Raw genomic sequence first — 15,031 nt, forward strand, 5'->3', positions numbered from 1 at the left:
AGCTGGGATTACAGGCATGTGCCACAATGCCTGGCTAATTTTATATTTTTAATAGAGATGGGGGTTTCTCCATGTTGGTCAGGTTGGTCTTGAACTCCTGACCTCAGGTAATCCACCCTCCTCAGCCTCCCAAAGTGCTGGGATTATAGGTGTGAGCCACCGCGCCCTGCCGATTTTATTCAATTTTAATTACTTTTAATTTTAGTGTAAATAGCCACATGTGCCTACCATATTGGACAGTGAAGGAGATAATGAGAGTCATGCCTGCCTTCTTAAGGTCGTGGAGCTCCAGGATGGAGCTGGAAAAGACAATGGCCTCCAACACTTCCTTTGCAGTCAGGAAGTACAGCTGCGCAGGACAAGGGAACATGGAGAATAAGTGGGAGTCCAGGGTCCTGAAGCCCAGGCTCTGGCACTTGGCACTGCTCAGGGATTCTTGCAGATGGCTCCCAGAGGTACTGAGGGCCTGGTTGAGCCATTCAGTGCCTCACGACTTTCTGTCAAAAGAGAGGTGAGCAACTATGGTGAAGAGTGATGACTTCAGTGGCTCCAGGTGCATGCTGATTTCTCATTCCCCAAGTTACACAGGCCCTGAAGACAGCCCAAGGAGTGAGAATGGGAGAAGAGACTGCAGTCTGAGGAGTCCCTGGTGGATGGGATGGAGGATAGCAGTGTGTGTGCACCTGTGTGCTTGTGCATGTGGCCCCGTACCAGCGTGCATGAAGCACTGTACGTATGACAGTACCAACTGCTTATGATGAGGCGGAAAGCCTCCAGGACCCAAGTCAGACAGGCTGGGTTCCGGTCTTGATTCTTCACTATCTTTCAGCATTCTTCACTACTTGATTCTTAACCAAGTAATCTTGGGCGAGGCCTTCCATTCTCTGGGCCTCAGTTTCCCCACCTGTAAAGTGGAAGTATTGCCCGGATCTCTGGTGTTCTATGATTTTAGGTGGTAGTGCCTTAGAATGCCTGTGTAAATGGCTACATGGGGCAGGGCGGGGGCATCTGCAGTGGATAAGGAGAGCTGAGGGGAGTTTTGCAGGGACAAGAGACAGGGCTGACATGCTCAGCAGAGCAGTCTGAACTCAGAGCTGGCTTCTGTGAGCTGGGTGAACTTTCTGACCCGCAGTCTACTGCCACAGCATTGGCCTTGGTCCCTGAGGGACTAGAGGGAGCTTGGTTCCGGCTCTCTTCAGACTTCCCACCCGAGGTTGTGTAAATAGCTCTACCTGAGTCCTGTTGATGGCTGATGGATGGCACCATCCCTGCATGCAAGAACCTGTGTGTGAGGCGAATGTGTAGCTTGTCTGTGTCACATTCCTGTCCACACATGATCATGCAGCCCCTCCCTCTGTTCTAAACCCTAGTGAACCCGGATGCGACAGGCTGTGAACATGAAGTCTTTATTCTGTTTGGCCTCAAAGCAGGGAAGGGCAGGTGCAGGGGTCAGGGCACGCATCCAGCAGGAGCTCCACATCCAGTGTCTCCATGTGAGGGCATAAGCCCAGGCAGAGGGGCATCTCAGAGAGTGTTCCCGCTCTGGGCCAGGGCTGAAGGCTGGGCCTGCCTGGGCGGCAGGGGGCCTTAGTGGGCCAAGGCGAAGCCAATGCGGTTGTTACGCCGATCAAACTCCGTGTAGAACTTTCGGATGAAGGTGGCGCCCAGGGCCCAGGTGGGTCCAGTGGGTGGTGGGATATCCATGGCATGGATGGCCAGTGTGCACAGCTTTTTACTACTGTAGGATTCCTGGCAGGAAGGGGGAGAGTTTCTCCATACCCAGCACATGACCATTTTCCTTTCACCTTGCCTGACCCTAGCAACTGTCTCCAGCAACATTCCCCTTCTCACCTCCATCTCTCCCCTAGCCACACTGGGCCTCCCTCACATCTTGGCCATTTTGCCCCATTGTGGACTGCACCACTCCTGTGTTTAGCCCCTGTGCTAGATGCCAGGCAAACAATACATCAGGCACCGTGCTTCCTTCAGGAGATTACAGTTTGCCTTAGCTTCTGATCCTAGACAAGTTATTCAACTTCTCTAAGCCTACTGATTATGAAAAGAGGATAAGAATATAGGAGCATAGGATTATTGGGAGTATTTGATGAGAAACTGGACATGAGGGAACAGGCACAGTGATGCCCAAATATGGCCACACATTGGAATCACCTAGGGAAACTGAACCCCAGGTGCCACTTCTAGAGGTTCTAATTTAATAGGTATGGGATGTGGCCCAGGTACCAGGATTTTTCAAAGCTCTCCAGGTGACATGCACAGCCAAGTTTGAGAACTACAGTTCTAACATGATCTATGCATTGTAATCTGTCCCCCTTTGAGGGTCTCTGTCCAGCCTTCCTCCCTGCCACCGAGGGGGCCGACTCGAACCTCACCTGAAATACATAGTCCGCGCTGGTGAGCGTGTATTCTTTGCCTCCCAGGTGGAAAGAGATGTCAGGGAGTGTAGGGCCCTCGTTACACTTCACGACATACTGGGGTGGGGGGCAAAGGGAGCCTCCTTGAGTATGGAAGACGTCTCAGCAGACGAGGAGTCCTGCGTTGGTGGCCTGGCCTCTCTGCTGGAGAGGGTTGGGCACAGTGCCCCGCCCCATGGGTGACCAGCCACACGTGTGGAGAGTGTGAGGTGAACAAGCAAAGGCCTGAGATGGCCTCATCTGCCTGGGGGATTTGTGAGCCGATACCAGGTGGCGCTCCCCCCACCCGCAGCACCTTCCCTCTTTGGCTTCTTACATCGAACAGCCTCTTCTTGGCCCCCAAGGCCTCCATGAGCTTCTCTATGGAGCTGGTAGAACCTGAGATGTAGGATGCACCAGTGTCCACCAATGCCAGGCAGCCGTCTTCACAGAGCAAGGTGGATGACCCCACAGACACCCTGGGGGAGGCCACAGTCAGACAGACAGACAGAAGGCTGATGGGGCACCTCCAGGCTGCATGTCCTTCCTGAGTGTGGGTGGGTGGGTGGAGGCCACAGTGGTGGCCCGTTGAGGCAGTGAATGGAGGAGGGAAGGTACTGTCGCCCTCCACCACTTCTCCCCAGGCCCTTCCCTTCTGTGTTCCCCAGCCTGGACAGAGCAGGCAGAGAGCAAATGGTGGCTGTGCTTAAGAAGTGGCTGCATTTGGAAAGAGGGCAGGATGGTAACGCTGTCCTTCCCACCCTCCCCAACCTCAATGACATCAGCAATTTTTGGAGCCCAGAGAGGGTTGAGGATTTCTGACCCCTTCATTTGAATCTGCCAGACGCCAGTCTTGATGAGGTTGATATAGTGGAAATTCCCTTCGTAATGCTGGGGGTCGCTGCCTCCCAGCACAATCTGTCCTCCCAGCGACTGGGCATTCCTAAAGGAAAGATCAGAAGCTCTTGGAAACCCATAACCTCCGGGACCCAGCAACTCAGGCAATCGGGGAAGGTTGCACAAGTGTGCCAGGCAGGACAGAGGGCTCTAGGGCAGCGGAATATGGGACAGACAGCCAGGCTCAGAGCTGTCGTTGGGAAGCATGCGGAACATACTGCTTCTCTGCCTTTCTTCCCCTCCCCAAGCCCAGCCAGAGGTTGTTCCAGGGTAGTCCAGCTGTTCCCCAAAAAGCATCCCCAGAGAGGTCACAGAAAAGGAGCAGGTACAAGAACAGTGAGTGGATGTGAACAAGACACAAATGGACGCCCCTCACTCTTGGGTTGCTGCTGATTGAGCAGGTGCAGGGGAGGGGACCCTGAGGAGGCTGTTGGATGTGGGCAGGGGGCATGGAGAGAGCAGGAAGGAGGGACAGAGAACTTCGGCATCTAGCGGAGGCTGGGCTTGCTGATGCGAGTTTTGGGCCGGTGGCATGTGGAATTCTGGGTCAGGTGCTCAGGGAGTACTGGAAGGTCACAGCCATGTGGGGGTTTTGTCTCCTTACTCGGAATCTCTGCAGAGAAAGAGAGACAGCAGAAAGGAAGCTTCATTTCCTGCCAGCCTCATCAGCCCTGCTGTTTGGCAGGGTGGGTGTTATCTACTCTCTTTGCCCTTCAGGCAATGGAATCACTAAGAGGCGAAGTCACTTGCCTGAAGTTACCCAGTCCATGAGTGAACAAGTGGGGGACTGGAGCCAGGCTCCTGGTGCCCCGTCTGGAGCTGATTCCCCTCGCCTTCCTTTCCTCCACACTGCGCTTGGCTCAGGGACTACTGTAGGCCTAGTCTCCAGGGCGTGCATGTGTGTGTGATGTGTTTGTCCAGAATTCATACTGGAATTCACACATGCACATGTGTGCATGGGTGTGTAGGTGTGCATATGTTATTTTGTGCAACTGCAAACTACTTGTGTTTTTATAAATTCGGAATGTATGTGTATGTGCTAGCACAAATTCCCTACTGCCTCTCTCTCAATACTTCAGGATGTCTCTGGATGTTCCCTCCTTCCCATCCCAAGATAAAGGAAGAAGCCAGCCCTCTCCTCTGCAGAGCCTGGCTTCTTCCTGTCTGCTGGAACCTCATCTCCTTCATGGCCTTCAAACTCCAGTGCCCCCATTTAGCTCCTCTTCTTTCCACATTTTTAATCTCTTTCTTTCCATTGGCTTCTTCCTCCACCTACAGGCATCACTTGAGCATCCTCTAGCATTTAAAAACACCCACCCTTCCTTTTCTGCTTCTGGATCTCACCCCCCACGCCACCCCCCATTCCCTTCCCTGTTGAATGTCCCAGGGCAACCTACATCTCATGACCTCCACTTCCTGATACCCACGTCATCCACCTCTTAACTGCTTGCCATCTGGCCTTGCCCCCACCTCCTCTAAAATGGCTCTTCTAAAGGCGACCCCTGACTGCAGAGCCACCAATTGGTGTTTTCTCAAGGCCTCCCTTTCTATCACCACACCAGAGACTCCTCTCTGTTTTACTGTGAGATTTTTCTGAACTCTGATCCTCTCCTCTATTCTTTTTGCCACTGGCCTCATGTTCTTACCCTTTTGACTTTTTTTTTTTTTTTTTTTTTTTTCCTGAGACTGGATCTCACTCTGTTGCCTAAGCTGGAGTGCAGTGGCATAATCACTGTTCACTGCAGCCTTAACTCCTGGGCTCAAACGATCCTCTTGCCTTGGCCTCCCGAAGTACTGGGATTACAGGCATGAGCCACTGCACCTGGCCCCTTTTGCCTCCAGCTCTCTTGTCTCCAACTCATGCCATCTTTCTGAGTCCAGCAGTTTGGAGTAGAGCCCAACCCTGCTCAAGAGCTGACAACAGCTTCCCCAACGCTGGCTGAGCTGCACATAAGCTCAGCCTAGAATTGAAAAGCATCCATGGTTTTCAGCACCACACTCGCTGCCTGCCTGTGACACTCATTACATTGGAATATGTCTTGTCTTCCCTGTTAGCCTGTAAGCTCTATGTGGGTAGGGGAGTACAGATTCTGCCTTGTTCACTGTGTTCACTGCTGCACCCCCAGAGCCTCGCACAGTGCTTGGCACATAGCATTTACTGAACTGATGAGTGGGCAAACAAATGAAGGATCTAATGGATGACTGAAGTTGGCTGTCTCTGTGTGGGAGGAGCCATGGCCCTCACAGGCAGGGCTCCAGGTCACAGTAATCCCTTATTTCCCATCATCCCCACCTTGCATCTCCTCTTGCTCCAGAGTGGTACTGTCTATTAGAATGTCCTGCCAAGCTGGGAATGTTCTCTATCTGCACTGTCCAAAACCGTAGTTACTAGCCACCGCGGCTGCCAGACATTTGACACGTGGCTAGTGCAACTAAGAGCCACCAGTTGAATGCTTAATTGATGCTTAACTGTATTGAATTAATTTAAATTTCAATGGTGCCTTCCACATTGGCTAGTACAGCTCTAGATATTGATTGACGGTCATCTAATCACAAACGCTTAACAATTCTGGCCCAGGCTCTCCTTCCACTCCCCAGCTCTTCTCCCCTCCTCTCCCCCCACCTCAGCCCCTGGAGTCCCAGTCCCCACCTGTTGTAGTAGAAAGAGAAGACGTCCTCTTTTAGCACCCCTTGGGAGAGGATGTTGTCGAAGATAGGGGTGACCCTGCCAATGGCCTGTTCAATGAAGCCCATGCCCACAACCCCATCAAACTCGGCCAGCATGAAGGGTAAGGCAGGCATCTCCGTGACCTCTCCAAACATCTGTGTCACTGTGATTCCACCCACCTGTGGGAGGAAGGACCAGAGGAGACCAAGCCCACTGCCTGCTCCTTGGCTGGAGTCTGGTCTGGGCTTCCACACTAGGGATCCCAGGGCCACACAGGCTTCAGGGTACAGAATTTGGGGTAAGAGTGTTTCCTCAACTCTGCATGCACACACTCTGTGTACGCCAATGTGTATGCCAATACGTCTGTGCCACAGAGCCGAGAGAGAGCTGGAGTTGACCAGGGATTGGACAGCAGAGGCTGAGAGGGTGGTCCTGCCAAGCAGCAAAAGGAAAGCTGCCAAGAGCGCCTCCCCCTCCCCAGTGGCCCGCCTTTCGTGCCCGGCAGGACTAGGTCTTGGCCCCCACGCTTATCATGGGCGAGGGTTTCTTCAGCACAGCCAACCTTGCCCTTCTCCCTTCTTTATATCTGAGTTCACAGAAAAAGGGAGGGAGGCAGGAATCACCCTGATTTTCTGTCAGGCCCCATGTGTGCCCCCCCCCTAACTCTGATGGAGCAGGGCCTGAGAAACTCCAGAATGAGGAAAGGGTCAGACACGGGCCAAATAAAAAAAAAAGCAGGACTTGACCTGAATCCCAGAGTCAACCTCAACTGTGACCTTAAAACCTATGCCTGACCCTAAAACTCAGCCTGACCCTGACCCTGGATTTTAGTCTAGGGTGTAGCCCAGTCAGAGCTGGTGAACTTGGGCAAGTTACTTGACTGCAGCCATGGGGCTCACGACAACCCTACGTGCAAGTCAGATGCAAAAACGTCCATAAACCACCCAACAGTTAAGCCCGTAGCCCAAGCTTGCTCCCCCATAGGTACTGCTGCTTTGCAGCAACAGCCAGATGTGGCAGAGCAGGGTGCTCCTCAGCTCCCCAGGCTCCAAGTGGGCTACAGTGCACCTCCCCGCAGGTATGGCCCCTGGAGGGTCAGGAGAGGCCTGGGGACAGAAGGGGTTGGGAGCAGATGACCTAGGGCAACCCCACTTACGGTGATGATGTCCTGGCTCAGAAAGCCACTGACTGTCCCTGTTGAATAGCGGAGGGTGAGTTCCGTTCCATTGTGCTTGTAGCTGGAGGAATCCGAAGCATCGAAGAGCTTGTGATACACTGGCAGGGGGACAGAGGCTTAGGTTTGTCCAAGAGTGGCCCAGACAGGGGGACTCAGAGGCAGGGTGCATTGTGGGTATGGCTGGTGTGGCTTAGGACTTAGCTTAGGTACAGGGACGAGTGACTCTAGGGTCAGGAGGCTTGGAATATGTGCTTCATCAATCAAGGACTGGGTTTCTTGGGCCCCCCTAATGTGCCCATACCTCGATAATTTTGTCCTAAATGAAGGAATGTAAAGTAATCACTAACACTGATAACACCAGAGAAGATGCTGGGCACAGAGTAAGTGCCCAGTAAGAGGTTGTTGATTAAGACTAGGGATGGAAGAGTTCCGAGTGCCTGGGATGGGTTTGAGAATTCAGTCCTGTCTCAATCTCAGGAAGACTGGGAAGTAGCCTTCTGGGTGGTCAGGGATTCTTGGAGCTTTCTTTTTTTTTTTTTTTAAAAAACCTTGGTGGCTATATCAGAAAAATGGGAGACATCTTCCTCTCTCCCTTAAGTGTCAGGGTCAGTGGGTACAGAGGCAGAGAGGAAGGCACTCTCTTGGTGGCAAGAGGGATGGGAGCTAGGTGTGGGGCAGGATTGCTCATGCACAGTAGGGCAGGGGGATTGGGGAGAGGCACTGTGGGTCTTAGATCTCACCACAGGCAGTGTAGAGACGGCTGCACTTGGAGGAGGGCACCCAAACGTTGGACGAACCAGTGTCAAAGACGACTTTGAAGGTCTGGGGTGGGGTGCCGATGCCAATCTCGCCATAGTACTGGGTCTGTGGGGGTAAAAAGAGAGGGCTGGAGGGGCTCAGGGTCTTGGGGTCTTGTCTGGCTTCACTCTTGGCTGTCAGGGTAAGATTTCGCCCAGGTGAGGTCCTATAGCCTCTCGGGGTTTCTGCTGTCCTGCAGGAACTGGTAGGAGGCTTAGCATCGCCCCATGGCATCCCAGAAAGTGGGAATCTCAGTAAGACAAAATGGCGAAATCAAAACATTGAGAATGAAGCAGGATGCGAACTTGACCCTTGAGAATCTACTGGGGCAGGAAGCCGTCAGACTGTGCTGGACCAGGTCACAGAAACCCCCACCTGAGTCACACACCCCTTCCCACCCACCTGTGACACCTGGCTTAAGGCCTGGGCTGAGTTCCAAACCTAACCCTGCCCCTGAATGGCCCCTGAGTGCTTTCCTGTCTTCTGTGCTCAGGCTTTCCAACCAGAAAATGGGAATGTTCCTCAGCGCCTTCGTCAAACACAGCATAGGAAGGGAGAGTCTTGTGGCAAAGAAAGCCCTAGGTCCGTGGGGGAAAGGAGACAGGGAGGGAGGGAGCGAGGGGCTGGGCCAGGCACTCACATCCATGTAGTTGGTGAGGATCACGGAGGAGGTGGTGTTGCCAAGGGCCAGCCTCTTCATGGGCTGGCTCCACTCGGGACCAAGTCTGGCCATGTCCACACCTCGTTCCTTCAGGCTTTCTCGGATTGAGGGCATCCTCTTGAGGAAGATCCTGGCTCATGGTGGAGGAAGCAAAAATAGAAAAGTGCTGTACCCCCACCATAACGGTAGAGTCCCTGAGGCCAAATCCCTGCTTTTAGTACAACCACCTTTAATGTTAGCCCAGTCACCTGGAAATCACCTCTGTCCCTGAAGGCCTCTGGAGCATTTATAAGAGTTACCTCTTGTCAAGAGTCAATTTAGAGGAGTCAGCTGCCCGCGGATTAAATAACCCTGAAGTGACTTCCTTCTGTTGCCTAATTTTAATTAGACAAGGCTGTTTGTTTATTGGTCCGTTCATTCATTTATTCCATAATCACCTGCTGAACAACTACTTTGTGCCTCACTGTGCTGGAAACTGGAGCTAGAAAGATAACGATCATGACTGCTTTTAAGGAACTCCAGCTGGCAGGAGGACAGACGGGAAATAGGCACAGACATTCCCTCTGAAGAGATGAATGCCAGGGAGTGCCCCTGTCAAAACTAGGGGCTGGTGGGGAGACAGTGCCATGGGAGGCCACTAGGTGGCAGCAGATGCCCACAGCAGCTGCAAGGTCTCCAGGACACCAGGGGACAGGCACCCAACCAGGGCTGTGGTGGAGAGGATCCCCTGAGCTGGGTTGGGCATAGAGAGATGCCAGCATCTTCAGAGTACCATGCACCTTGTCCTTGGAGAGATGTGTCCCAGTCCCTTGGCTTCTTGTCCAGATGTTTTCCCATCACCTTTGAGAGGCAGAATGAAAGAGACCTGGGAAACTGACTCTACTGAGTTGCTACTGAGAGCTCTCCAACAAGCTAGCTGTCATCCATTTTATAGATGAGAAAAATGAAGGCTCACGGGGACAAAGGTGACTCAGAAATGTTGAAGCAGGGATTCAGAGCATGTGTCTGGCCTTATTTCCCATATAGGGCCCCCTGGGTCCCGACGTAAAGGCTGTTTGCCAAAGCCCAGAGGAAGATGTCTCTAGCTGTTCACCGGAAGGTCCCAGGATGGAAGCCCAAGTTGACTCTGCAATAGACTTTCCCATACACAGGGAGATTCCCTCTTTCTTCTACTTTCTTCTCAGCGGCCAGTCCTCCTATACTTACACTACCCTTTCCTTCCTACATCCTTCCTGCGTCCCATGCATTCTACTTACTCTCATTTTGCCCATGGACATGAATGCAACTTTTATGCCTATCAGCATGGTATCGTAACAGAAATGATTTGTTATCTTCCTATCTCAGTTTACTGTTACCAAAATATTTTCACAATCATTATTTTATTTGCTTTCATAAGGTGGATGATTTTATTACTCCCACGTTACAGATGGGAAAATGGAGGGTCAGAGGTTTGACCCCAAAGAGGTTGCATTTCCCATTATTTACTCACAGCTGCCTATGGTTTGGACTTTTACTTTTTGCCATTTCCTTTTCAGAAAATCCTTTCCTTCTCCCCTTCCTTTTCCCCCCAGGTTCTTTAGTCCTCCAAGCCCCAACATGTACACCCACCTCCAAGAAGGTTGCCCCAAGGCCTCCAGCCCACACTGGCCTCACCTTCCCTTGGGCCTCTGCTCTGTTTTTCTTTGGGTCTCACAGCCTGCACTGTACAGCATGTGGAACTGGTGCCATATGGTGGTGAAGACAGTGGTTGCAGGGGGCATGCCTGAATCCCCTTACCACCTGTGTGATTCTGAGAAAGCTACCTAACCTCTCTGGGCCTCTTCTAAGTCTCCATTAAACCCTCTAAAAATGAGCCTAATGGTAGTACCTACCTCAGAGTCACTGTGCAGATGAAACCATGTGCCCACTGCTCAATACATGTAAATTGTGAGCATATATATGTACATGTTCACCTTGAGAAGCAGCTCATTCATTCAGCTGTCCCAAGTGCCTCACATGATGCTCTGCACATAGCAGGTAGCAAAATTCCTATAATTCTGTTTCAAAAGCTGGATTCCCTCTCCACCCCTTGCCCAATTCCATTCTTTTTCTCTTTTGGATAACAGCAGGGGAAGATGTTTTTACTTTCCTCTGCCTTTATCCTGGGGTGCAGCTGCTTTGAAGTACCCATCCTCTTACCCAGTGCTCACAACCCAGCAGTTACTCTCTGAGAGCCTCAGAGCAAGGGAAAGCAGTTTTGGAAGCAAAAGGCCCAGTGTGTGTTGAGGCTTAGCCTCTTACATATCACCTCCCTGAGCCTCAGTGTCCTCATCTGCAAAGTGGGAATGCTGAGTTGTTGGGGGCATGACTTGAGATGAGACATGTGAAAAGATCCTGTGACACCCTAAGCATTTTATAGGCTTAGCAAGTATTACCGTGATTAAAATATGCCTTCCTACCTTCAGGACTGCTGGTCACATCTGCTGTCCCCAGATTGAAAGCCCCTTTCTCTGTGAGGCCTTCTCTCAAATGCTGTCTATTCCCCTTCTTCAGCCTTTTTTTTTTTTCTTTTTTAGATAAGGTCTGGCTCTATCACCCAGGCTGGAGTGCAGTGGCTCAGTCTGTACCCATGCCCCACCCCCCACCCCCATTTTTTTCTTAGATGGAGTCTCACTCTGTCACTCAGGCTGGAGTGCAGTGGCATGATCTTGGCTCAGCAACCTCCGCCTCCCAGGCTCAAACGATTCTCCTGCCTCAGCCTGCCAAGTAGCTGGGAATTACAAGTGCCTGCCACCAGGCCCATCTGATTTTTGTATTTTTAGTAGAGACAGGGTTTCCCCATGTTGGCCAGGCTGGTCTCAAACTCCTGACCTCAAGTGATCTGCCTCGCCCTCCCAAAGGGCTGGGATTACAGGCAGGAGCCACAGCGCCCAACCACCCATACACTTCTTAATATTCAGGCTGTGAGCTCCTCAAGGGCAAGGGGCATGTCCTAATACTTCTGAGTTCTCTACAGTGCTTAGTTAGCATGGTGCTCTGGGCAGGAAGCGAAAGACACAGCTTCCAGATCTGACTACTAGTGTCATTTATTGGGCAAGTCACCTGACCTCTCTGAACAGGTCCATACCTCCCTGTCCAGCTGATTGTAAGGATTGAATGACAGCACACGTGGAAAAGTCAGGGTGTTGGGAAGGTGGGAACCCTGCACCCCTCCCATCCCTTCTCTGCCTGAGTTACCAATTACCGTTTAAAGGTGGTGGTGTCTGTCGGGAGACCGAAGGTGCAGGAGCCCCAGAGCAGCAGCAGCAGTCCCCAGCGAGGCATTCTTCTCCATCCGTCCATCCTTTCCTCAGTCTGGGGCTCTCTCTGAGATCCACTGAGGTTCTGTGGCTCCCTTAGCCCTTCCCCTTTTATACACTCCATGCTTGGGGTGATTGCAATTCTGCTCTGCCCTGATTTATTACCCTGGGGCAGATGGCAGGGCAGCCAGCAATAAATCTCACTGTGGGACAGAGCTAGGTGGGTGAAGGGTACCCAGGTTTCCGGATGTGAAGCAGAGGGGCTGGAGGAAGGGGAGCTGTGGGAAAGCAATCTTGTGTCCAGTGACGCTAGCAACCCTCTATCTGGCTTGGCCCTGTGACCCCTGGAACAGGCAGAGGCTGATGAGAAACAGCACTGCTCAGGGCCAATGTCAAAACCGGGACAAGCATAAAACCTAGGTTTCCAGCTCCCTAGTCCAGACCCAACCCCTATACCCTAGGAGCTCCATCCTCTATATTAACTTTGGCTTTGTCCCTGACTGGCCTCTCCCAGTCTACAGCCGTTTTCCCGTCTAGAACATGGTGAATCTTCACAATTGGTTTCTTGGCAGGAGACGCAACAGCCGGTTTAATTATAAGAGTGGAGGGACCGGGCACGGTGGCTTACACCTGTTCCAGTACTTTGGGAGGCTGAGGTGGTTAGATCACCTGAGGTCAGGAGTTCCAGACCAGCCTGACCAACATGGTGAAACCCCATCTCCACTAAACTACAAAAATTAGCTGAGTGTGGTGGTGGACACCTGTAATCTCAGCTACTTGGGAGGCTGAGGCAAGAGAATTGCTTCAACCCAGGAGGCGGAGATTGCAGTGAGCTGAGATCATGCCACTGCACTCCGGCCTGGGCAATAAGAGTGAAATTCCATCTCAAAAAAGAAAAAGAGTGGAGGGAGACTTAGCATGACTGACTCCATTTTGCCTCTGACCCCCAGGGGTAATATCCTTTAGGTTAAAATTTTCTGCTTAACTCTGTACATAGACCAGCTAGTTATAGGAGTTTAGCTTGCAGTTCAACTTTAAAAAGATGGTAACAGTTCCTTTCCCCAAACTAACCCCCAAGGAGATAAGGAAATATACAGACAAATAACAATGTTATGTTAAAGATTTATAGGAACATTGTGACCTGACCTAGAAAAAGGAAGCTTTACAACCTCCTCAGACCCTTGCTGCCACCCAGGTGTCTGTGGTCATCAGTCACCTCGTGATCGCAATCCCCTTCTTCTTCCCCTTCCCTTAATACAAAAAACAGCCTAACATTCGTGCTGACTTCAGATGGTTCTTTATGATGATGGTCCACCATCTTCTTGGTTTTCTGGTTCTCTGAATAAGGTAGCTTTCCTTGCCACAACACCTTGTCTCTAGACTTATTGGCTGTTGTGTGGCAAGTAATATGAGCTTGGACTCAGCTACTCATGGCCTTGAACAGTCTTTCTGTGTCTGATTACATTCAAGTATTGTTTTCATCAGGTTTGAGTTACAGGTTATCTAAATGGGCTTCCCATAAGGAGAAGCAATCACACTACAGAAAATTTTTCTTTGCATTTTTGATAGCTGGCCTAAAAAACAATTATTTTAGGCTGGGCAGCAGTGACTCATGCCTGTAATCCTAGTGCTTTGGGAGGATGAGGTAGGAGGCTCACTTGAAGCTCATTCAAGACCAGCCTGGGCAACATAGCAAGACCCCATCTCTGAAAAAAAAATTAGCTGTTTGTGGTGGTGCGTGCCTGTAGTCTTAGCTACTGGGGAGGCTGAGGCAGGAGGATCACTTGAGTCCAGGAGTTCAAGGCTGTAGTGAGTTATGATTGTGCCACTGCACTTCCACCTGGATGACAGAGTGAGACCCTGTCCCAAAAAAAAAAAAAAAAAAAAAAAGGGAAAGATTTTACATTTTCTCAAGATAATTCCTAATTCTTATGTTATCTTCATCAGATTTTTGATTACTTAGGAAAACTGAACTTTAGAAAGGTTAAGTTTTTATATTCATGTAACTTTCTGTATTGCTATTAAAGTCTTTGGATTATTACTTTTGTGAAATGAATAACTTATTTTACAAAGACCTGTGGTTCTGTTTTGATCAAATGTTTTGAGGCTTTAACATATTTGATAAATGTCCTCAAAATCTAATTCTAAATTAAGTTTGAAATGTTGTAATTCTTCATGTTTTGTTTTCCAGAGTCAAGAAAGCCTTTTTTTTTTTTTTTTGGGATGGAGTCTCACTCTGTCACCCAGGCTGCAGTACAGTGGCTTGATCTCGGCTCACTGCAAGCTCCACCTCCCAGGTTCACACCATTCTCCTGTCTCAGTCTCCCGAGTAGCTGGGACTACAGGCATGTGCCACCATGCCTGGCTAATTTTTTGTATTTTTAGTCGAGACAGGGTTTCACCATGTTAGCAAGGATGGTCTTGATCTCCTGACCTCATCCTCCACCCGCCTTGGCCTCCCAAAGTACTGGGATTACAGGCATGAGCCACTGTGCCTGGCCTGCCTTTTTTCTTTTTGAGCTATTTATAGCTTATAGAAATTGGGTTTACCTTTCTCTCTGTACCTAGTATCTCCAGGATTTAAAAAACTATTCAATCCCTCTGGGCCCAAGGACTATCATGGGAGAGGTAGGCACAAAACACTTTTTGATGTACTAATTTTGCTTTTAAGGAGTAGAATTAGTTCAGATCCTCCAAATATAGGTACACAGATGCCTAAACAGCTGATGGCTCAATACACAGAACTTATAGAAAGGTCAGTTTTGTAACTTTGCTATTTGGCTTTTGGTTTTGGCTCTTACGTTATTTAAAAGGTTTTAAGGGTTAATGAATGCTTGCCCACCTCCATTACCATCTGGCCTAAAACATTTAATTGAATACAAGTCTTTTGGCTTTGAGTTCCTTGGCCACAGGGATCCTACCAAGGGATATGATGGACCTGGGGCAGGTAGCCACAACACCCCCAGCAACAATGTGGAACAAATAAAAGTTTGGCCATTTATGCTGCCGTTGGTATATCTTGGCCAAATGGGAGAATGTCAACTAAAAATACAATCTTAAGCCCCCCACTGACAGAATGACCCCCCTCTTGGCTAAGGGGACCCCAGACAAACCTTAAAAACTTAGTCTTCAGGTATAATG

At 50.4% G+C, this 15,031-nt stretch overlaps 1 protein-coding gene across 4 annotated transcripts; it reads right to left on the minus strand.

Moving 5' to 3' along the window:
- Positions 1 to 1,387: 1,387 nt before the first annotated feature.
- On the minus strand, positions 1,388 to 12,135 carry REN (renin). Of its 4 annotated transcripts, NM_001032916.1 has the most exon segments (10): positions 1,392 to 1,749; positions 2,391 to 2,489; positions 2,749 to 2,890; positions 3,235 to 3,354; positions 3,913 to 3,921; positions 5,959 to 6,155; positions 7,133 to 7,251; positions 7,894 to 8,017; positions 8,592 to 8,742; positions 11,836 to 11,977. In NM_001032916.1, coding segments are annotated over 10 exon segments (1,221 nt in total). In that variant the 5' UTR covers positions 11,934 to 11,977; the 3' UTR covers positions 1,392 to 1,587.
- Between the last annotated feature and the right edge of the window lie 2,896 nt (positions 12,136 to 15,031).

This window comes from Macaca mulatta, chromosome 1 (genome assembly GCF_049350105.2).
Source record: "Macaca mulatta isolate MMU2019108-1 chromosome 1, T2T-MMU8v2.0, whole genome shotgun sequence".
In the NCBI taxonomy this organism is placed as follows: Eukaryota; Metazoa; Chordata; class Mammalia; order Primates; family Cercopithecidae; genus Macaca; species Macaca mulatta.

What these genes read in the sequence shown, in the direction of transcription:
- REN (XM_077992953.1), bottom strand. Translation starts at nt 12,014, where the DNA reads ATGGAGTGTATAAAAGGGGAAGGGCTAAGGGAGCCACAGAACCTCAGT. An exon ending in GACACCACCACCTTTAAACG is followed by an intron (nt 8,743 to 11,835) that starts GTAATTGGTAAC and finishes ACCATGAGCCAG; the next exon opens with GATCTTCCTCAAGAGGATGC. An exon ending in CCGTCTCTACACTGCCTGTG is followed by an intron (nt 7,252 to 7,893) that starts GTGAGATCTAAG and finishes TCCCCCTGCCAG; the next exon opens with TGTATCACAAGCTCTTCGAT.